The sequence below is a fragment of the Oryx dammah genome, unplaced genomic scaffold, assembly GCF_014754425.2.
Source record: "Oryx dammah isolate SB20612 unplaced genomic scaffold, SCBI_Odam_1.1 HiC_scaffold_17, whole genome shotgun sequence".
Lineage (NCBI taxonomy): Eukaryota > Metazoa > Chordata > Mammalia > Artiodactyla > Bovidae > Oryx > Oryx dammah.
The window spans coordinates 13,758,420-13,781,397 of record NW_024070201.1 but is presented as its reverse complement, the minus strand read 5'-3'; the positions used below and the strand labels follow the sequence as shown (position 1 = coordinate 13,781,397).

Below are 22,978 nucleotides of genomic sequence, written 5' to 3'. Positions count from 1 at the left end.
GCCAAAGAATTGATGCTTTTGAACTGTGGTGTTGGAGAAGACTCTTGAGAGTCCCTTGGACTGCAAGGAGATCCAACCAGTCCACTCTGAAGGAGATCAGCTCTGGGATTTCTTTGGAAGGAATGGTGCTAAAGCTGAAACTCCAGTACTTTGGCCACCTCATGCAAAGAGTTGATTCATTGGAAAAGACACTGATGCTGGGAGGGATTGTGGGCAGGAGGAGAAGGGGACAACAGAGGATGAGATGGCTGGATGGCATCACGGACTCAATCGATGTGAGACTGAGTGAACTCCGGAAGTTGGTGATGGACAGGGAGGCCTGGCGTGCTTCGATTCATGGGGTCGCAAAGAGTCGGACACGACTGAGCGACTGAACTGAACTGACCAGGGATCAAACCTGGGCCCCAGGCATTGGGAGCTAGGGGTCTTAACCACTGCACCACCAGAGAAGTCCCTTTCTTTATATTTTATATGTAATCTACTTTTGGTATTTTTGAGATACTTCCTAAAGACATAATTTGCTTTTTGATTATTTTTTGGTAATAGGGCTATTTGTCTTAGGGAGATGAGCCCAACGTGGAGACAGAAAGATTGGACTCTCTGCAAGTTACAGATGGGACCATGAGGGTGAAACATCTGCTTATCTTACACTGTCTGGGTCAAAATACACTGTTGGGAGAAGAATGGTTGAACCTAGCATTTAGAAAATATTTATGCTTTTTAGACTCTCAGAGGTAATCCTGAGAGCAGTGAAAACCATGAATGAGGAACAAAAATAAGTTAGAAAAACTGATGCTTGAACTAAAAAATAGTCCAGTTTGGTCCTGACTGAAAGTTAAATGGGAGCTAGAGAAGGAGTCTAATAAAGATGTTACAATTAAATATGAAACGAAGAAAAGAGGGAATACCAGCAACTGAACAGTTTTCTTCTTTTCACAGTTAGGATTTTTATTAATTTTTAAGAACACTTACCAGAATACTGAGCAGTTGGTTGCATGTTGCCCACATTTCTTCTTTGGTCTTTATAATCTGGGGGTGGCCTTGTCAAATGTCTGTTTATCTGATCTTGTGGAGCAATTTTCTCCTAGAAAACACAAATGAAAATATAATAAACTGCATTGTTAGTTTCGCACTTATAAAAATGTATAGTTTCTCACTTGTAAAAATGTATAGATTGTTATTCAAAAAGGTAAGAATATTATTATTCCAAAGGTACAAATTCTGAATAAACACTGTTTTTCAAAAGGTAAGAACAATTTTGCAGTCATAGTTAAGAATCATGGATCTTAGGGGTTTTTTTTTTTCATGTTTTCAAGTCAGTGGCGAATCATGGAACTTATTTAGAGACTGATCTTTTAGATTTCAATTTCCTTCATAAAAGTTTAGTTTCTACCTCTCATCAACATTCAACATGTGTTTTGAGTCTAGTAACTACTCTCATTTTCTTTACTTTGCAATTAGCTTTCAGAGAGGACAGATATTCTGTGACTTCAGAGATGGGTATTTCTAGTTTTGTTCTGTAGCGCACCTGATATACTTTGGTACCTTTATGTACTTCTGGTCCCACCATGTGTGAAGGTGCAGGAAGAAGACTGTCAAATAAAATGCAGAACACTCAGGTATTCTGTGTTTTTATTTGCTAAATTTGGCAACCTGAGAGATAGGAGGAGATAACCTTAGAAGCTTCCCTGGTGGTTTAGAGGATAAAGCGTTTGCCCACAATACGGGAGACCTGGGTTCGATCTCCGGGTAGGGAAGATTCCCTGGAGAAGGAAATGGCAACCCACTCCAGTACTCTTGCCTGGAAAATCCCATGGATGGAGGAGTCCATGGGATCGCAAAGAGTGGGACACGACTGAGCGACTTCACTTCAACCTATCAGATACCTGACATAGGCATTCTGTGCATATTATCTCATTTTCCCCTTCATAAGGTGGATTATTCCTACTTAATCGATAAGGAATGGAAGTGTTAGGTAGGAAGTTAGGCCTGAGGGGTGGCCTGGCGGAAGAGGATGCAAGCTGATCGCTAAACCCCACCCCAGGCACGTCCCAATGCGGCACAGGAGAACTCACAGATACGCTACAAAATAACCAGAGAGAGGGGTCCAACTCCTGCCCATGTGCCCTAGGCAGCCAGTAGATACAAACTAACCAGTGGGGCTGCTCCAACTCCTGTGCATGGCCATTGACGCAAAGTTGTGTCCTCAAGTGACCTTAGGCAGCCAGGAGACTATTCAGTTCAGTTCAGTTGCTCAGTCGTGTCCGACTCTTTGTGACCCCATGAATCGCAGCATGCCAGGCCTCCCTGTCCATCACGAACTCCTTCACTCAGACTCACGTCCATTGAGTCCGTGATGCCATCCAGCCATCTCATCCTCGGTTGTCCCCTTCTCCTCCTGCCCCCAATCCTTCCCAGCATCAGAGTCTTTTCCAATGAGTCAACTCTTCACATGAGGTGGCCAAAGGACTGGAGTTTCAGCTTCAGCATCATAACCTCCAAAGAAATCCCAGGGCCAATCTCCTCCAGAATGGACTGGTTGGATCTCCTTGCAGTCCAAGGGACTCTCAAGAGTCTTCTCCAACACAAAAGCATCAATTCTTCTGCACTCAGCTTTCTTCACAGTCCAAATCTCACATCCATACATGACCACCGGAAAACCCATAGCCTTGACTAGACAGACCTTTGTTGGCAAAGTAATGTCTCTGCTTTTCAACATGCTATCTAGGTTGGTCATAACTTTTCTTTCAAGGAGTAAGCATCTTTTAATTTCATGGCTGCAATCACCATCTGCAGTGATTTTGGAGCCCCCCCCAAAATAAAGTCTGACACTGTTTCCAGTGTTTCCCCATCTATCTGCCATGAAGTGATGCGACCAGATGCCATGATCTTTGTTTTCTGAATATTGAGCTTTAAGCAAACTTTTCACTTTCCACTTTCACTTTCATCAAGAGGCTTCCTTTGATCAAGAGGTTCCTGTTCACTTTCTGCCATAAGGGTGGTGTCATCTGCATATCTGAGGATATTGATATTTCTCCCGGCAATCTTGATTCCAGCTTGTGCTTCTTCCAGCCCAGCGTTTCTCATGATGTACTCTGTATATAAGTTAAATAAGCAGGGTGACAATATACAGCCTTGACATACTCCTTTTCCTCTTTGGAGCCAGTCTGTTGTTCCATGTCCAGTTCTAACTGTTGCTTCCTGACCTGCATATAGGTTTCTCAAGAGGCAGGTCAGGTGCTCTGGTATTCCCATCTCTTTCAGAATTTTCCAGTTTATTGTGATCCACACAGTCAAAGGCTTTGGCATAGTCAATAAAGCAGAAATTGATGTTTTTCTGGAACTCTCTTGCTTTTCCAATGATCCAGCAGATGTTGGCAATTTGATCTCTGGTTCCTCTGCCTTTTCTAAAACCAGCTTAAACATCTGGAAGTTCACGGTTCACGTATTGCTGAAGCCTGGCTTGGAGAATTTTGAGCATTACTTTACTAGCGTGTGAGACGAGTGCAGTTGTGCAGTAGTTTGAGCATTCTTTGACATTGCCTTTCTTTGGGATTGGAATGAAAAGTGACCTTTTCCAGTCCTGTTAAGGATTCATAAATAGTCTATATACACATGCATCTGATTATAACAGGCTGAATTATGGGAAAGACAACCTGTTGTTATGTAACTTGCAACTGGCAATCAAAACTGTCGGCCCACGGCCACCTAAATTAATAGTAAAAGCCACGTCTTTAACAACCTCCCCACCCCGCCCCCACCTCATCACTTTGGTGCCAGTACCTCTCTTGGCTTGGCCCACCTCTCACTTGACGTTCTCTTTCTGTTCTTTCTGCTCTTTCTATTCTTTCTTCAATAAACTTGTTTCAGCCATGGGTAAGATCTCAGCTCCTTCTTTGTGTCTTTACCAAGGCCCACGGAGGGAGGATCCTCTTCAACCTCCCCAAATCCATGAACAGAAGCTTTCTTAGGTTGAGTAACTTGTCCAACATTACACAATAGCAGAACTGAAACCCGATCCTGAGTAAAAAACTTAGGCTTTCTGATCACATGATACAAGGGTCTCTTGCTGCTTGGTTTCTCTGCATCCCATTCTCAGAGTCCAGACATTTCCCAGATTCCCTTCTTTTTTTCTTTCTGGTATGAAGTACCTTTAGATCTTTAGAGTAGGTGAGTTTGGAGGTGAACAGAGGAAATAGGGGCATTGTTTTTATATGAGGCCAAGTGTTCGTCACTCAGTTGTGTCTGAATCTTTGCTATCCCATGGACTGCAGCCCATCAGGCTCCATGGAATTCTCCAGGCAAGAATACTGGAGTGAGTTGCCATTCCCTTCTCCAGGGGACCTTCCCAACCCATGGATCGAACCTGGGTCTCCCAAGTTGCAGGCACATTCTTTATCATCTGAGCCACCTGGGAAGACCCATATGAGGCCAAAGAATACCACAAATGTAGCAGGAAAGAACAAATCTAACTCCATGTTAGCTCTGCTCCTTTTTCCTTTAACGTTTGTGCTCTGTTGGCTGTGCTTAATCATGCTGGCTCTGCACTTCTGTAAAAGAATGTTGCCTAGAGCCTGAAGTACACGAGTTATCCCATTCTCAGGGTGCTGATCTTTAAGAGTCCATTCATATAGAGACAAAAAATTGCAGAATAGAGAATAACATCTGTCTTGTTAGAGGTTTTCAGGAACATTGTCACCTGACCAACCTGGACAGTTGCAAAAACAAAGAATTCTGACACCAAGAAGTTTGCCATAACTGACCACTCCCTCCCTCACCTTGCCTTTAGAAGTGCTTTGCGGAAACCCTACTGGGGTTTTGGAGTTTGGGGGCATGAGCCACCTGTCTCCTTGGCCCTGCAATAAATGTTTCTCTGCTCCAAGCTCTGACATTTTGTGTTGCTTGGACTCACTGTGTGTCAGGCACATGGATTTGCGTTCAGGAACACACCTGTTGGGTTTACCATTCATTGGAGGGAGGATGAAAACACATCATAAGGGACAACACAGTGTCTCAGCAGAACTATATTAGAATATTACAGGATTTGGGCTTTGATTGGGTGACTTAGGGAGGGTCTAAGGAAGCGAGGATTTGTTCTAGGTCATAAGTTATCAGAAGGTGAGGTCGATTCTATCACTGAGTAAAGAACTATTTGTCATGCGTTCAGCAAAAGATGGGAAATTTTCCTGTTTTGTGAGTTGCGCAGTGACCTTGTTCATGTCGGTTTGTAGACAAAATTATGAAGTGGCCTTCTTTTGTCTCATTTTATCATGGTCTCAGAGCAATACTGTCTGAGCTTCGTATTCTGTAAAATTGTTTAAGTCCAACAGAAAACATAGCAGCCTGGCTATGAGTTTCATATCAGTTCTGGACATCAGAAAATGCTTTTGTCTTTCTCAGTATGGATCAGGACGTTTTTGGAATGTTTCACTGCAACTTTACGTGAAGCTCAAAGAAACTCAGTTTTTCAAAGATAAAAATAATTGGCAGAGGTTCAGTTCATTTCAGTCGCTCAGTCGTGTCCGACTCTTTGCGACCCCATGGACTGCAGCATGCCAGGCCTCCCTGTCCATCACCAACTCCTGGAGTTTACTCAAACTCATGTCCGTCCAGTCGGTGATGCCATCCAGCCATCTCATCCTCTGTCGTCCCCTTTTCCTGCCTTCAATCTTTCCAACCATGAGGATCTTTTCCAGTGAGTCCGTTCTTCACATCAGGTGGCCAAAGTATTGGAGTTTCAGCTTCAACATCAATCCTTCCTATGAATATCCAGAACCGATTTCCTTTAGGATTGACTGGTTGGATTTCCTTGCAGTCCAGGGGACTCTCAAGAGTCTTCTCCAACACCACAGTTCAAAAATTTCAATTCTTTGGTGCTCAGCCTTCTTTATGGTCCACTCTCACATCCATATATGACTACTGGAAAAACACAGCTGTGACTAGATGGACCTTTGTTGGGAAAGTAATGTCTCTGCTTTTTAATATGCTATCTAGTTTGGTCATAGCTTTTCTTCCAAGGAGCAAGTATCTTTTAATTTCATGGCTGCAGTCACCATCTTCAGTGATTTTGGAGCCGAAGAAAATAGAGTCTGTCACTGTTTCCATTGTTTCCCCGTCTGTTTGCCATGAAGTGATGGGACCAAATGCTATGATCTTAGTTTTTTGAATGTTGAGTTTTAAGCCAGCTTTTTTAGTCTCCTCTTTCACTTTCATCAAGAGGCTCTTTAGTTCATCCTTTCTGCCAAAAGAGTGGTGTCATCTGAATATCTGAGGTTATTGATATTTCTCCCAGCAATCTTGATTCCAGCTTGTGCTTCATCCAGCCCAGCATTTCGCATGATGTACTCTGCATATAGGTTAAATAAGCAGGGTGACAATGTACAGCCTTGATGTACTCCTTTCCCAATTTGGAACCAGTCTGTTGTTTCATGTCTAGTTCTAACTGTTGCTTCTTGTCCTGCATACAGATTTCTCAGGCAGGTAAGGTGGTCTGGTATTTAAGAATTTTCCATCTCTTTAAGAATTTCCATAGTTTGTTGTGATCCACACAGTCAAAGGCTTTGGTGTAATCAATAAAGCAGAAGTAGATGTTTTTCTGGAACTCTTTTGCTTTTTCCATGATCCAACAGATGTTGGCATTTGACGTCTGGTTTCTCCGCCTTTTCTAAATCCAGCTTGAACATCTGAAAGTTCTTGGTTCACATACTGTTGAAGCATAGGTTGAAGAATTTTGAGCATTTCTTTGCTAGCGTGTGAGATGAGTGCAATTGTGTGGTAGTTTGAACATCCTTTGGCATTGCCTTTCTTTGCAACTGAAATGAAAACCATTTCCAGTCCTGTGGCCACTGCTGAGTTTTCCAAATTTGCTGGCATATTGAGGGCAGCACTTTCACAGCATCATCTTTTAACTCAACTGGAATCCCATTACCTCCATTAGCTCTGTTTGTAGCGATGCTTCTTAAGGTCCCCTTGACTTCACATTCCAGGATATCTGGCTCTAGGTGAGTGATCACACCATCATGGTCATCTGGGTCATGAAGATCTTTTTTGTATAGTTCTTCTGTGTATTTTTGCCACCTTTTCTTAATATCTTCTGCTTCTGTGAGGTCCATACCATTTCTGTCCTTTTTCGTGCCCATCTTTCCATGAAATGTTCCCTTGGAATCTCTGATTTTCTTGAAGAAATCTCTAGTCTTTCCCATTCTATTGTTTTCCTCTACTTTTTGCATTGATCACTGAGGAAGGCTTTCTTATCTCTCCTTGCTATTCTTTGGAACTCTGCATTCAAATGGAGATATCTTTCCTTTTCTCCTTTGCCTTTAGCTTCTCTTCTTTTCACAACTATTTGTAAGGCCTCCTCAGACAATCATTTTGCCTTTTTGCATTTCTTTTTCTTGGGGATGGTCTTAATCACTGACTCCTGTACAATGTCAGGAACCTCCATCCACAGTTCTTGAATCTATTTGTCACTTCCATTGTATAATCATAAGGGATTTGATTTAGGTCATACCTGAATGGTTTAGCGGTTTTCCCTACTTTCCTTAATTTAAGGCTGAATTTGGCAATAAGAAGTTCATGATTGGAGCCATAGTCAGCTCCCAGTCTTTTTTTTTTTTTTTTTTTTGCTGACTGTATAGAGCTTCTTCATCTTTGGCTGCAAAGAATATAATCAATCTGGTTTTGGTGTTGACCATCTGGTGATGTCCATGCGTAGAGTCATCTCTTTTGTTGTTGGAAGATGGTGTTTGCTATGACCGGGGCATTCTCTTGGCAAAACTCAGTTAGCCTTTGCCCTGTTTCATTTTGTACTCCAAGGCCAAATTTGCCTGTTACTCCAATTATCTCTTGACTTCCCACTTTTATATTCCAGTCCCCTATGATGAAAAGGACATCTTTTTTGGGTGTTAGTTCTAGAAGGTCTTGTAGGTCTTCATAGAACCATTCAACTTCAGCTTTTTTGACATTATTGGTTGGGGCAAAACCGTGGATTATTGTGGTACTGAATGGTTTGCCTTGGAAACAGAGATCATTCTGTTGTTTTTGCGATTACATCCAAGTACTGCATTTCAGACTCTTGTTGACTATGATGGCTACTCCATGTCTTCTAAGGGATTCTTGCTCACAATAGTAGATACAATATAGTTACAGAAAAATCAATAAATAGAAAAGAAAACCTTGTAACAGATGGGTAAATTAGATGGAAGTCAAATGTGGACTACCTAATTTAGAACCCACTTAAACCATGTATTTCTGTTTCCCATCAAATTCCAAACCTTCTAAGTTGAATAAATCAACTACAAAGGGAAAAAAAGTGGCTTTAAAACAACAACAAACCAAATTCAAATTCTTGTTTCTAAGGAGAAAGACTTGAAAGGCTCAGAGGGAATTTGGGGCATCAAGTAATTCATATAAAACACAATTTTGATGAGCTAAGTGTAAATGAATCAGAAACATATGGATTACATTTCTTTTAAACATGGGTTTACAAATTAAGGGAAAAAGTGGTTGGTGAAACTCTTTCTGGTTTTGCCCAAACCCTAAATGTTCAAGAAACAGCTTGAGATGTTCCATGAACCCAAATGTGGCAATATTCAACCATTCCTGCTGTAAACTATTGTGCAAGCTGACAGTTTTGATTTTTATGCCAAGCATGGGATTTTCTGAAGTCTTCTCTTTTTTCAGAAGCATCCATCCTATTTTCTTATGTAATTAGGTGTTTCTGTTCAAGAAAACAGAATTCATGCACATACACATGTGAAAATTAGGCCCTTGGTTCTCCATTAAGGACTAGATTTCAAATCTGGGTTTATTTTCGGATATATTCAACCTACTTATTGATATTTTGTTCTCCTGAGGGGTTACTTAGGTTGTCCAAAGAGTAACATATGTATCTCTGGAACCTGAGTTTCTTAAAGTACTTGTTCACAAATGGCCTTAAATATGGGCTGGGAAAGAACGGGCATCTTGTCACTTTATGGTGCTCCCTTTGCGGTGAAGAGCAGCAAAGACAAGACTCCAACACTGAATGAAGACGGCTTTGTTTGCAAGAGGCCCCTGTCTAAGCAAGTGGAAACCCACAGGCCACCCCTGTGAATTATTTTTGTGCAACATGAAATTTAACTTCACAACTAGTGTCTCATATTCTGATATCTTGGACCCAAAAAGTTAACATCGAAATCATCTTCTGTGGCCCATATCTGTCTTGCTTCAATTTTGCCATCTCAAAATGTAAAATGTGGATAATTTTAGGACCTCCCTCAAACTCCCCTTGAAAGGATTAATCCTTTTAATTCTGTAAAAACTCAGCATGGTGCCTGGCACATAGTAGGTACACAAAACACGTTGGTGATTCTGATGCCCATTGTTAACAAGCTCTACTCATCTCTCTTCTTTGTGTCTCACTGGTGGGAGAATAATAGAGAATAAGGATAATACACTTTTATGAGAAAAATGTCTCAATTTAGGCGCCTATCTAGCCTTGCCAACTGACTGCAAAGGACTACAAAGCATATGCTAATGTAAAGTGGCATCAAAGACAGTTTCTTCCTGGATATGCTAAAAAGCACAAGCACCCTCAATGGTGGCCAAACAAAAAGAAATGTGAATGGCTTATAAAAATCACAAAAACAGCAGCCTCATTCCCATTCATCTCCCATAGCTTATGCCCCTACCCTTTGCACCTGTCCCAGTGGTGACTCAACCGGGGCTCCATGGGAGCTAGGATGGGGCCAGGACAAAACCCTCAGGGGACATCTCCTTGCCTTTTAATGCAAGCTGAAAATCCAGAAATTCAGCCTCTGCCTGCTATAAGTCAACAGATTAGTAGTGTTGATGGCAATGATGAACGTGTACCCAGTGAGCCAATCTTAGATTATCTGTTTTTCTCATCTACTGCCCTTGTTTCCAAGCTGTATTGTTTATGAAGATCATCAAAAGGGAGGGAAGGGGTAGGAGGAATAGAGTTTTCAAAACTGTGATTTATGGTAGAAATTAGTTGTGTCATTTAGCCATCCGGCCAGTGGTTCCCCTATATCTTAGGGCAGCATTCAAGTTCACCTGTAAGTTTATTTCTCACTATTCCTTATCTGAGTCAAACAAATTTATTTCTCACATGCTCTGGACTCTAAAATTAATTCCATTTTGTCATGTCTTAAAAAAATTGTTATATTATGATTTATACTTTTTACTATAAATTAAATATTTCATAATACAGTCTCAAACTAACCAACAAATACACACATTAGGTTATACCTTTTGGAGTCTAGCCACCCTCCCGACCCAGGGATCAAATCCGTAACTCCTGCGTTGTAGGCGGCTTCTTTACAGTCTGAACCACCAGGGAAGGCCCCCCAAAAACCAACTCTTTGGGACCCCATGGACTGTAGCCCACCAGGCTCCTCTGTTCATGGGATTTCCCAGGCAAGAATACTGAAGTGGGTTGCCATTTCCTTCTCCGGGGAATCTTCCCAACCCAAGGATCAAACCTATGTCTCTCTCATTCTCAGGCAGAATCTTTACCACTGAACCACCTGGGGAAACCTTTATACCTTTATTATAATGCAAATCAAATCTGAATCATGTACTTATTTGTTGCTAAGTTACTTCAGTTGTGTCTGATTCTTTGCGACCCTATGGACCGTAGCCTGCCAGGTTCCTCTGTCCCTGGGATTCTCCAGGCTAGAATATTGGAGTAGGTTGCCATGCGCTCCTCCAGGGGATGTTCCTGACCCAGGGATTGAACCCACATCTCTTATGTCTCCTGAATTGGCAGGCAGGTTCTTTACCACTAGTGCTACTTGGAAAGTGCTTAGTATGCTGCAAATCAAGTCTGAATCAAGTACTTGTTTAAAATGCTTTGAAGTCCTCTTCATTGCTTTTCAGACAATGCAAATTCTGATTTGCAAATGCCTCTGGTCTCTGATTTCTGGCCTCCTAACCTCATTCCCTATCTGTGTATACATGACCTCCCTCAGGAAGCCTAATATGTTTTATACTTTATTGTGCCTGAGTCTTTGAATATGCTGGTTCTTCTGGTTGGACACTCCCCTGTTCTTCCTTCCATCTCCTTCTTCACCTTCAGATCTTCAGTAGCTATAACTTCCTCTCTGAAACCATTGCTGGTAGTTCCCACATCACAGTGTTTAATCATATATATTACAATTGCCTGTTTGACACCCCCAGAAGGCTCTAAGCTTCTTAAGGACAAAGACAGAGTTGTCTTGTTTATGGCTGTAGCCCCATTGTGAATTAGTAAATATTTACTGAATGAATTATAGCCCTTATTACACCTGGGTTTCTGCTCACTGCAAAGCTCCTCGAGGAAAAATTAGTCATTTTATTTTCTGTGTACCTTAGCTCTATCAACCTGGAGATGGTTAATTTTCCTCTTTCTTCTTTAATTTGGCCAAACAGTTTGAAGGGAATGAAGAAAATCTGGAGAAAGGCTTTGGTCTTAGGAGGCAGGAAGGGTTTGGATCAGTTGTTGAAAGTATGAGTTTGAGAATACAAAAGGGACGAGCACATACTTAGGTAATAGGTGGGAGAGAATGACCTTCCCTTTAAGGTAAGGCCACTTAAATGTAATGAAAGTGGGAAATACACTTTCAGTTTCCTTAAAAAAAAAAAAAAAGAAATCTATTCTGAGATGCTTTATTTTGGAAGCCAAATTTTAAGTTTTGGAACTCCACACTGGCTTTTAAAGCTTCTTGGAAAACTCTTTTATCTCTAAAATCAGTTTGGATTTGAGTTGATTAAAGTTTTGTCCCTATTTTCTGCCCCTTGGCGCTGTAGAACAACACTGGTTTCTTTTTCCTGATTCCAAGGCCCATGTGGTGGTTCTGAACATTCCTGGGCTGGGCAGGGCTAATCAGCCCAGGTGCTGTGGATTCCAACTGTCCAGCACCTGGTAGGTAAATCAAGTTTGTGGGTTTTTTTTTTTTGCCCTGTAGCACTTTATGTATGGCATTAATCTCTCTTACAGTTAAGGCACCCTGGTTGCTGTGCCATAGAGGGACACAGATACAAGGCAGCAAGTAGAAATGGAAACTGATGAATTCCCTCTGTTGGGCCAACAGGTATGCACAGTAAGAATTAGGAGAACATTTTACCGCATCAGCCAGCATCTGCTGCTGGAGGAGAAGCTGCTGTTTCTGCTCCATGATCTGCCTCTGTAGAGTCTGTTTCTTTCCCATCAATTGCTGATTCAACAGTGATTGCTGGGAGTTCATGTAACCACTTCCAGTGTTTGGATTTGAGCAGGGGTTGGGACTTGGACTGGGGCCCGTGTTCTGGCCTACCACAGAGTGTTGATCCTGAAAAAGAGAAAGGGAGGGGGAGCGGAAAGCTACTGTGAATTAAAAGAAAAAAAGTCACGGCGAGATCATAAGCTTAGATTCCAAACATTTTTTCAGCTTGTTAAGATCAAACAAGGTTAATGGGTTGGAGATCAGAGAATCACTTTTTAAATGTAGGAGAAATAATTGCATGTCACAGCAACCAAAGCAGCTAGGTTAATGACATTAGGGAACTGGAAAAGCTCTCATATGACTCTGATGGTGGAACCTCCACATTCCAGAAGGTGTTTATGGAACCTCAAAGAAAATTATTGTAAAAACATACGGCAAACCTCTCAATTGCTCAGGAACAAATACATCATAACGTAACAAGTTCTTCCTTTTCCCTAAAGTTAGCCCCTATCATGGCTGATCCCGCAATAAAAATAATTTGAATTCATGTATTTAAATGTTGAATAACCATTTTGGACAGAAGGGGCCTAGCTTTCTGTGATAAGGAGAACTTGTGAGTTTCTATTTCACAAACACTGAAACTTGTTAGGGGTTTCACCTTTCAGGGGTGTGTTTCCCTGGTGGCTCAGATGATAAAGAAGCTGCCTGCAATGCAGGAGACCCAGGTTCAATCCCTGGGTTGGGAAGATCCCCTGGAGGAGGGCATGGCAACCCATTCCAGTATTCTTGCCTGGAGAATTTCATGGATAGAGAAATCTGGAGGGTTAATGTCCAGATTTGTTAATTTTCCTCCCTGATCAATAAGACAGGAACTGCAGCACATTAAATGAAAAGAACACCACTGACAATTAGAAGTTATTGGTCAAAGACTCACAGTTGTATATTAAATAGTATTGGTGAACTGCCATTCTGATTTGAGGTATCTATCAATCTTTCGGCATTGACAGGTCAGGACATTGCAGGGCACGAAGCTAAACCCAGCCAAAGATTTTACTAATTCCCAAAGGTCTGTGTGTATAGAATTGAGCTGTACACTGTTTGGGTTACAAGAAAACTAGAAAACATAGTCCTCATTTTGGAGAACTTACCAGGAAGAAATGACATGTTTACATATCAAATACAAGAAAATATAAACTCAAGTTTTAGATAAATGATACAAGTACTAAATCAAAGGATCTGCCTTGCTCCAGAAACTCTGAGGCTGCAGATCAGATACCTACTCAGGCGATTCTAATGCTCATGGGTCCAGGAAATGCTCTTTGAGAAACATTAGATACATGGGAGCAATAAAATTCAACTTTCATTCCCACCTGGACTGTGTGAGGTTACAAGAGATTAAAAAGATAAAGCAGCTCCCACGATGTCTGATGAGTGGTAAGCAATAGGTAATCCATGTGTGGACTTGCCTTCTCTTTCTTTAGTTATCTGTTGAGCTTAAAAATGAAAAAATAAAAAAATAAAAAAAGCCACCAGTCCAAAACCTGGGTATGTGGTCTTGCTTTAGTAATCCCTGGGGATACAGAGTTCACCAAGTGCCTCAAAGGCAAAGGGATACAAAATAATTCTAAAATGACTATGCACTAAGGTCTGTTACAGGCCAGTCACTGTGCTTATGGAGCTTCCCAAGTGGCTCAGTGGTAAAGAATCTGCCTGCCAGTGCAGGAGACCTGGGTTCAGTCCCTGGGTTGGAAAGATCCCCTGGAGAAGGAAATGGTAACCCACTCCAGTATTCTTGCCTGGGAAATCCCATAGACAGAGGAGCCTGAGGGGCTACAGTCCATGGGGTCACAAAGAGTCCAACACCTAACTGAACATGAGCACATATACTCTGTGCTTAGTGGCTTAGGTGTATGGCTTAGCTAGCTTAATGGCTTAGGTGATTTATTTCAGTTCATCCTCCTCACAGAACAATGAGCAAGAACTAGTATTTTCATCCTAATTTTACAGATGAGAAATCTGCCTCTGAGAGATCACTTAGCTTTAAGTAGCTGAGGAGTACTAAGTCAGGCCTGCCTGACTACAGAAATCCAGTTCTCAATCACTATACTGTCTCTTAGTTGAGACAGGAAGAGCTAGAGCTTCATACTCTGGGCCAAGCCATCTCTATGTGCAGCAAATGTGTGTTGAGCATTCCTTTCAGGGGTAACTCTCAGTCAGGCACCTGGAAAGGGCATGTTTTGGGGAAAAAGGCAGAGATGAGGGGACTGGAAGCAGGTGGTCCTCCTCACCAGCTCATGAAAAATCATTAGAGTCAGCTCTGAGGTAGGAAAGCTATGACAAACCTAGACAGCATATTAAAAAATAGAGACATCACTTTGCCAACAAAGGTCTGTATAGTCAAAGCTATGGTCTTTCCAGTAGTCATGTATGGATGCGAGAGTTGGAACATAAAGAAGGCTGAGTGTCAAAGAACTGGATGCTTTCAAAATGTGGTGCTGGAGAAGACTCTTGAGAGTCCTTTGGACAGCAAAGAGCTCAAACCAGTCAATCCTAAAGGAAATCAACCTTGAATATTCACTGGAAAGACTGACGCTGAAGCTAAGGCTCCAACACTTTGGCCATGTGATGTGAAGAACTGACTCACTGGAAAAGACCCTGATGCTGGGAAAGATTGAGGGCAGGAGAAGAGGGCAACAAAGGATGATATGGTTGGATGGCATCACCAACTCAATGGACAAGTATTTGAGCAAATTCCAGGAGATGGCAAAGAACAGGGAAGCCTGGGATGCTGCAGTCCATGGGGTCTCAAGGAATCAGACATGACTGAGTGTCTAGGCAACAACTGAAGTAGGAACATCCGCTGAGCAGCTTAAAGGAATGGGACTATTCCTAACACATCTGTGCCCAATGTTCAGTCAGAGCTCTCAGCCTTAAATCTATTATGACTCTTGGGAAAGATTGTCCTGCAAGCCACCAAGACTATCCCTTGGAGTGTGCATCTCTCATGTAGATTGGGGGTCCAGCTTAGGGTCATGCTACTTTGTTCTTTGCTGTGCTGTTTTTATCATCCAGTTTAACAGAGCAATCAGTATACATTTACTATGTCTTAATTTCTTTGTATAAAATGAAGGTAACTATATTTATGACCTCAGATTAAGCTGGATGAAATTTAGAACAGTTCTAGGCACTAGATAAATTGTAGCAATTAATATTTTTCTTATTTCCCTATCTCTGTGTTTGTGTAGAGCAGAGATGTTTTAGAAACTGTTACTTTTGTGAAGGAGCTTGTGCTGTACGCACACTTGGACTGAATGTATGTTATGTTCAGCGCCCATCATTTTAAAAACACTGAGAGGCCCTCGTGCTCTGCAGGTGACCACAGTCCCCACTATTCCTTATTTTATTACTTGCACCCTTTCCCCCTCCTTTCTATTAGTTATCCGGCCCATGTGCGCATTTGAAGTTAAAATCTCTGGCTTTATATTTTAAAGAAGACATACAGATGGCCAACAGGCACATGGAAAGATGCTCAACATCCCTCATTATTCAGTTCAGTTCAGTCGCTCAGTTGTGTCCGACTCTTTGCGACCCCATGAATCGCAGCACACCAGGCCTCCCTGTCCATCACCAACTCCCGGGGTTCACTCAGACTCATGTCCATTGAGTCCGTGATGCCATCCAGCCATCTCATCCTCTGTCGTCCCCTTCTCCTCCTGCCCTCAATCTCTCCCAGCATCAGAGTCTTTTCCAATGAGTCAACTCTTCGCATGAGGTGGCCAAAGTACTGGAGTTTCAGCTTGAGCATCATTCCTTCCAAAGAAATCCCAGGGTTGATCTCCAAGTCTATGCCCCAACCAGTAACGCTGAAGAAGCTGAAGTTGAATGGTTCTATGAAGACCTACAAGACCTTATAGAACTAACACCCCAAAAAGATGTTCTTTTCATTATAGGGGACTAGAATGCAAAAATAGGAAGTCAAGAAACACCTGGAGTAACAGGCAAATTTGGCCTTGGAATGCGGAATGAAGCAGGGCAAAGACTAATAGAGTTTTGCCAAGGAAACGCACTGGTCATAGCAAACACCCTCTTCCAACAACACAAGAGAAGACTCTACACATGGACATCACCAGATGGTCAACACCAAAATCAGATTGATTACATTCTTTGCAGCCAAAGATGGAGAAGCTCTATACAGTCAACAAAAACAACACTGGGAGCTGACTGTGGCTCAGATCATGAACTCCTTATTGCCAAATTCAGACTTAAATTGAAGAAAGTAGGGAAAACCACTAGACCATTCAGGTATGACCTAAATCAAATCCCTCATTATTAGAGAAATCAAAACTATACTGTGGTATCACCTCACACCAGTCAGAAAGACCATCATCAAAAAATCTACTAACAATAAATGGGAGAGGATGTGGAGGAAAGGGAATCTTCCTACACTGTTGATGGGAATGAACACTGGTGCAGCCCCTGTGGAAAACAGTTCTTAAAAAGCTAAAGATAGACTTACCATCGATCTGGAAGAGATGAAAATTCTATTTTGATGGGTGATTTTAATAATTTTATTTAGCAAATATGATTAAGTATCTATTATGATTCAGGTACTATGTTAAATGTAAATTGTACAAAGAAGAATGACCTAATTTATTGTGTATTGATCGGAAGTTAATTTTTTTACAAATCCATGAAATTAAAGGGAAATTAATATAATTGAATGACTGTTGGCTGTATTGGTAAGTGGAATGTGCAAGTAATTAAGAGAACTTATTGTTGTTGATTTCAGCATTATACTCCATGAAAACTGTTTTAGCAGAAATGTTAAATTTTAAAAAATAATTTGAAAAGATACATGCACCCCAATATTCATAGTGGCACTATTTACAATAGCCAAGACATGGAAATAGCCTCCATGTCCATCAGCACTTATAGGATAAAGAAGAGGTGGTATACACGCATGCACGTGGGCTATGTAGCTGCAGACATGTCCAACTCTTTGCAACACTATGGGCTGTAGCCCATCAGATTCCTCTGTCCATGGAATTCTCTAGGCACGAATACTCAAGTGCCCTGGGGATCTTTCTGACTCAGGGAGCAAACTGGCATCGCCTGTGGCTCCTGAATTGCAAGTGGATTCTTTCCTGCTGAGCCACCTGGGAAACCTATGCATGCATATATGTACACACACACACACACACACACACACACACACACACACACTGGAATATTACTCAGCCATAAAAAAAGAATAAAATTATGCCATCTAGGCAACATGGATAGACCTAGAGATTACCATACTAAGTGAAGTAAATCAGACACAGACAAATATATGATACACTTATATGTGGAATCTAAAAAATTGATACAAATGAACTTATTTACAAAACAGAAACACATTCTCAGACATAGAAAAAAAAACTTGTAGCTACCAAAGGTGACAGGAGTATGGAGCAAGAGACAAATTAGAAATTCGGGATTAGCAGATACTACTATACATAGAAGAGATAAACAACAAGGTCTTACTATAGTATAGGAAACTATAATCAATATCTTGTAATGAATTATAATGGTTTCTATAATATCTTGTATATATATACATAAAAATGAATATGTATGTACATAAAACTGAATATATATATATAAATGTGTGTGTGTGTGTCTGTGTGTCTCTGTGTTAGTTGCTCAGTTGTGTCTAACTCTTTTCGACCACCATGGACTACAGTCTGCCAGACTGTTCTGTCCATGGAATTCTCCAGGCAAGAGTACTGGAGTGCGTTGCCATTCCCATCTCCAGGGGATCTTCCTGACCCAGGGACCGAACCTGCAGGCAGATTCTTTACCATCTGAGCACCAGGGAAGCCCATATGTGTATATATGGGTTTATATATATAAATTATATATATATAAACTGAATCACTTTGCTGTACACCGGAAACAAACACAACATTGTAAATTAACTATAGTTCAATTAAAAAAAAGATCTCTGGGGACTTCCCTGGTGGTCTGGTGGTTAAGATGCCAAAGTCCCAGTGCAGGGAGCACTGATGAGCTATCTCATGTGCTGCACAGCATGGCCAAAAAAAAAAAAAAATCTCTCTGGCTTACATTTTATCTGGGAATCTATGATACATACATCACAAACACCACATATATACTGAAATTTACTGCAGTAAAAAGTAATGTAGAATAATTTGCATTAGATGGTATGATACTACTGTCTTAGGATTAAAGTCCAGATCTCCTTATGCCCAGTCTTGTCACCATTCCATTAATGAATTTGATAAATTTTACTGAGTATCTCCTATGTGCTAGGCAGTCTTCTATGTTCTGAAGATTAAGAATGCATTTAGGGGAAAAGACAAAGAGAAAAAAAAGTGGTGGACCGAATGCTTGATGTTGGCAGAATTGGTGATCACCATCAAAATAATTTCCAGTGAAATCTGGAAAACCACCCTCTGCTAAGATTTATAAAAGATCTGCATGCCAAGAAAATGTAACTCTGTTTCTTTCTCTCTCTAATCAAACAGATGGACTATGCCAAATTTAGTTTCATTCCTTTACAATACTAAAAGATATAAAAATAAGGATAAGCTCTCTTTTGGAATTTTGTAGATTTTTAAACCTTGTAGTCTCTAGCCCATGGGCCTTACCATGTATTCTACCAGACACATTCTTTCTGCTCATGATGGAAGTAATATTTGGCTGCTGCTACATTTTTTTGCCCTTATGTTAGCTATGAAACACAAAACACCTCCTTACACAGGCTTGCTGTCATTGCCAAGATGTTGTGCAAACTTTAGTACATAAAATATTTTGAAAGAAAAATATGCTCCCATCCGTTGGCTTTGATTTCCATACTCAGTCTCACTCTTTGCCTTACACTCAGCCCATGAAGAACTTGACTTAATAGAAACCACGTGTTTCTCCTTCAACGCTCATTTTCTCCTCAAAAGCTTGAAGACCGTGGTAAAAGGGCACAATCTCAGCCTGTATGTGACAGTGTGTGTGAGTGTGTGTGTGAGACTGTGAATGAATTAAGCTATTTCTATTAATGTTGTCTTTTATATGCTAGAAAACTTATTTTCTAGAGATTAGTGCAAACTATGAACTTGAATGATCTTTCATTTTGTGTGTTTTTTTTCTGTTTTTCCAATAAATTATGGTGTTTGATGCTAACTTAGAAAACAGGCTTCTGATCTTACCCTCCTGGGATTTGATATAAATTTACATTTAATATGCACTTACAGTTTTCCACATCTGATTGTGTGTGTGTATATGTCTGTGATATGTATTTAAGATTTTGAATTTCTTTTACCTCATCGGCTAAGCAACTGAGTTAGGGTTGTATGCCAAGTACTTAAATATGGTTAGAGATTCTGAATTTTTATTTTAGTCCTGCACAGGACTGCTAGACCAATGAAAGCATTTCTGTATCTTTTTAATAAAATTCTGCCCATAATCAAGCTATAATTTTAGAATTGTTATCTTCCACTACTCTTATTCATTCAACAGATATTTGTTGAACATCTATTGTACATCATGCATCTTTCAGGCCTTGGGGATCAGAAACCACTCAGCTGGTTGAAAAACCCTGAAGTTTGTCTATGCTTCCAAGTTTTCCAGCTGGACTATGGATGGGAGATTTAACTTCCAGAATGGGCTCAAGTATGTTAGGAGATCAGGTATATGATGACCAAACCTTTCAGCTGGATAAATCAAAACACCCTCACAAATGAGTGGCAGCCTGTAAGGTTGATTTATGTTTATAGGAAACTGGATACATATTTTAATGTATGGAAAATATGGCAAATGAATACTTTCCAAATGTGTTTACTTTATTGACTTCAGATCTTGTCCATGGATCAGCATGAAAAGCACTAACTCGACAAGATCACAAACTATGTCAATGAAGTCTGGCAGAAGATTAAGGAAACTCCTGAACTCTTCTAAATGAAACCCTCTTTTCCCTAGAGGACAAATTACCTGTCATTATCACCTAAGGACTTCCCTGGTGGCTCATTGGTAAAGAATCTCCAGAAATTCAGGAGATGCAGGAGACTTGGGTTCGATCTCTTGGTTGGAAAGATCTTCTCGAGAAGGGCATGGCAACCCACTCCAGTATTTTTACCTGGAGTAAGATCATGGCATCTGGTCCCATCACTTCATGGGAAATAGATGGGGAAACAGTGGAAACAGTGTCAGACTTTATTTTTGCGGGCGCCAAAATCACTGCAGATGGTGACTGCAGCCATGAAATTAAAATTCGCTCACTCCTTGGAAGAAAAGTTATGACCAACCTAGATAGCATATTCAAAAGCAGAGACATTACTTTGCCAACAAAGGTCTGTCTAGTCAAGGCTATGGTTTTTCCTGTGGTCATGTATGGATGTGAGATTTGGACTGTGAAGAAGGCTGAGTGCCAAAGAATTGATGCTTTTGAACTGTGGTGTTGGAGAAGACTCTTAAGAGTCCCTTGGACTGCAAGGAGATCCAACCAGTCCATTCTAAAGGAGATCAGCCCTGGGTGTTCTTTGGAAGGAAAGATGCTAAAGCTGAAACTCCAGTACTTTGGCCTCATGCGAAGAGTTGACTCATTGGAAAAGACTCTGATGCTGGGAGGGATTGCAGGCAGGAGGAGAAGGGGACGACAGAGGATGAGATGGCTGGATGGCATCACCGACTTGATGGACGTGAGTTTGAGTGAACTCCGGGAGTTGGTGGACAGGGAGGCCTGGGTGCGACGATTCATGAGGTCGCAAAGAGTCGGACATGACTGAGCTACTGAACTGAACTGAACTGAACTGATGCCATGGACAGAGGAGCCTGGAGGGTCGCAAAGAGTCAGACATGACTGAAGCGATTGAGCATGCATGCACGCCTTATCACCTGTTTCTCTTTGAAACATTTTTAAGTCCTTTTGAAAAAAATGTCCAAATTAAAAATTAGAAGCAAACCCCGCTGTTTTAGTCCTAACAGCTAATTCACAGTACCCTCTTCTTTATGATTTTCAGGCATAAAATAATTAAAGGAAGAGTATATATGAAGGAAACCCTGCAAACCTCAGTAACAGACACCAGAGTATAGACTTGGCCCCAGGTCTGACTTTGATAAAATGGCTCTGTAAGTCATGGTCAATATATGAGAGATCTTTTTAAAGATCTTTTAAAAAAATGTTAGCTAATAAAAATACCAGAATTTCCTCTTTCATTTGAAAGGCATGCAGGAGTTCTATGAAGCACGATTGATTTCAGCAAAACGTAGAATGGGGTCCAATTAGACATGTCCTAAAGCAGCAAACAAAAATATCCTTGGTTGTATTGAAGTACGTTGAAAAATTAAGACTCATTGAATTCAGTCAGCTTTACTGTTAAAGCAGTTTTGTGGGCTGAACAGTGACATAATAAGTTTCACAAAGCAAGCAGTTATCAGATAATCATTGTTCTCTTAATATTAAAAAAAAACGAATAATCTGGGCATCTGGGTAAAATGAGCTCTCTGTTTCTCTTAACTTATTTTGGAAGGGGAGTATATAATGGTTTTTTTTCCCCACAAAAATGAAGTAATGTAAGTTACTTAGGATCCATGAGAGTGTTTTGGCGTGGAATGACTGCCCTTTCTTTTTCTTGGCTCCTAGAGCGAAGCATCTGCAATTTGCAAAACAAATTCAAGATAAAGTACCCAGCTGGGCAAGTTTGTACAGTAGATCTCACAAACTGGTTTGCTGTTTCAATCAATCTCTTTCCCTCTCTTGTCTCTTTCCCTCTTCTTCTTTCCCTGTCTCCGTGAACTAACAGCTCAACTGTTCCTCCAGGCTATATTCATCTTCTGAGCTATCTAACTTATGAAGCGATTTATTTATCTCTATGCCTGAGAAACAAGCTGCCTTAACTGTTTCAGATTCCCGACAAGACCGCAGGCCCGCTTAAGCTACTTATTTGGGGGCATGGAGGGTGAGGTGGCTGCGAGTGGCTAAAATAAATGAAAAGTTATTGTTTGACACAACAACAACAGTAACAATGATAACAGAACAAAGATCAGGAAGTCATCCAGGAAACAACCTTTAAACAGAAAGACTGAAGGGGTAGAACACTGCTGTCTTTGGGTTTCCAATCATTTATTTCAAGGGTCATTAATCTATGACATGATCAGTCAAATTCAACTCGCTACCTTTTTTGGTAAATAAAATTTTATTGGAACATAGCCATACACATTCATATATATATTGTCTGCAGCTGGTTCCACACTGTGACCCAGTTGAATAGTTGTGACAGAGGCCTTATGACCCACAAGCCTAAAATATTTGCTATCTGGCCCTCTATGGAAAAAATGTGCTGACCTTTGCTCTATTTGGCTGTACTATCCAAGTCATGCTAAGTATTTTGGTCTTTTACATTAAACTGATAAAATGCCTTAGAGAAAAGTACCCAGCAGTTTTGGTAGGAACAGGCAAGTTGGGAATTAGGAAATATCTATCATGAGGTCACCAACTCATAGCATCACTGACTCAATGGACATGACTTTGAGCAAACTCTGGGAGATGGTGAAGGAGGGGAAGCCTGGTGTGTTTCAGTCCATGGGGTCGCAAAGAGTTGGACACAACTTAGCAACTGAATGAGAACAACAACAATCACGGGATCTGTTTACAATAGCCCTCCATTCCAGCCACCGTTACAAACAGTGGAAACTGAAAAGAAACTTACAGATCAACCATCCAACTGCATTTTACAGTTGAAGACACTGTCCAGAAAGGTTAAGGAATTGACTTGTAACAAAGTTACAAAACCCAATGA

The 22,978-nt window shown here is 40.9% G+C and overlaps 1 protein-coding gene across 1 annotated transcript in view; it reads right to left on the bottom strand.

The window, feature by feature from the left end:
* The window catches only part of MAML2 (mastermind like transcriptional coactivator 2), a 409,143-nt gene that overhangs the window by 10,016 nt on the left and 376,149 nt on the right, over positions 1-22,978 (bottom strand). Inside the window, exons 4-5 of the mRNA XM_040257878.1 lie at positions 12,108-12,311; positions 973-1,084 (exon numbers count right to left, since the gene is read on the bottom strand). Of these exons, the coding sequence (XP_040113812.1) occupies positions 973-1,084; positions 12,108-12,311 (316 nt within the window). The remainder of the gene's footprint in view (positions 1-972; positions 1,085-12,107; positions 12,312-22,978) is intronic.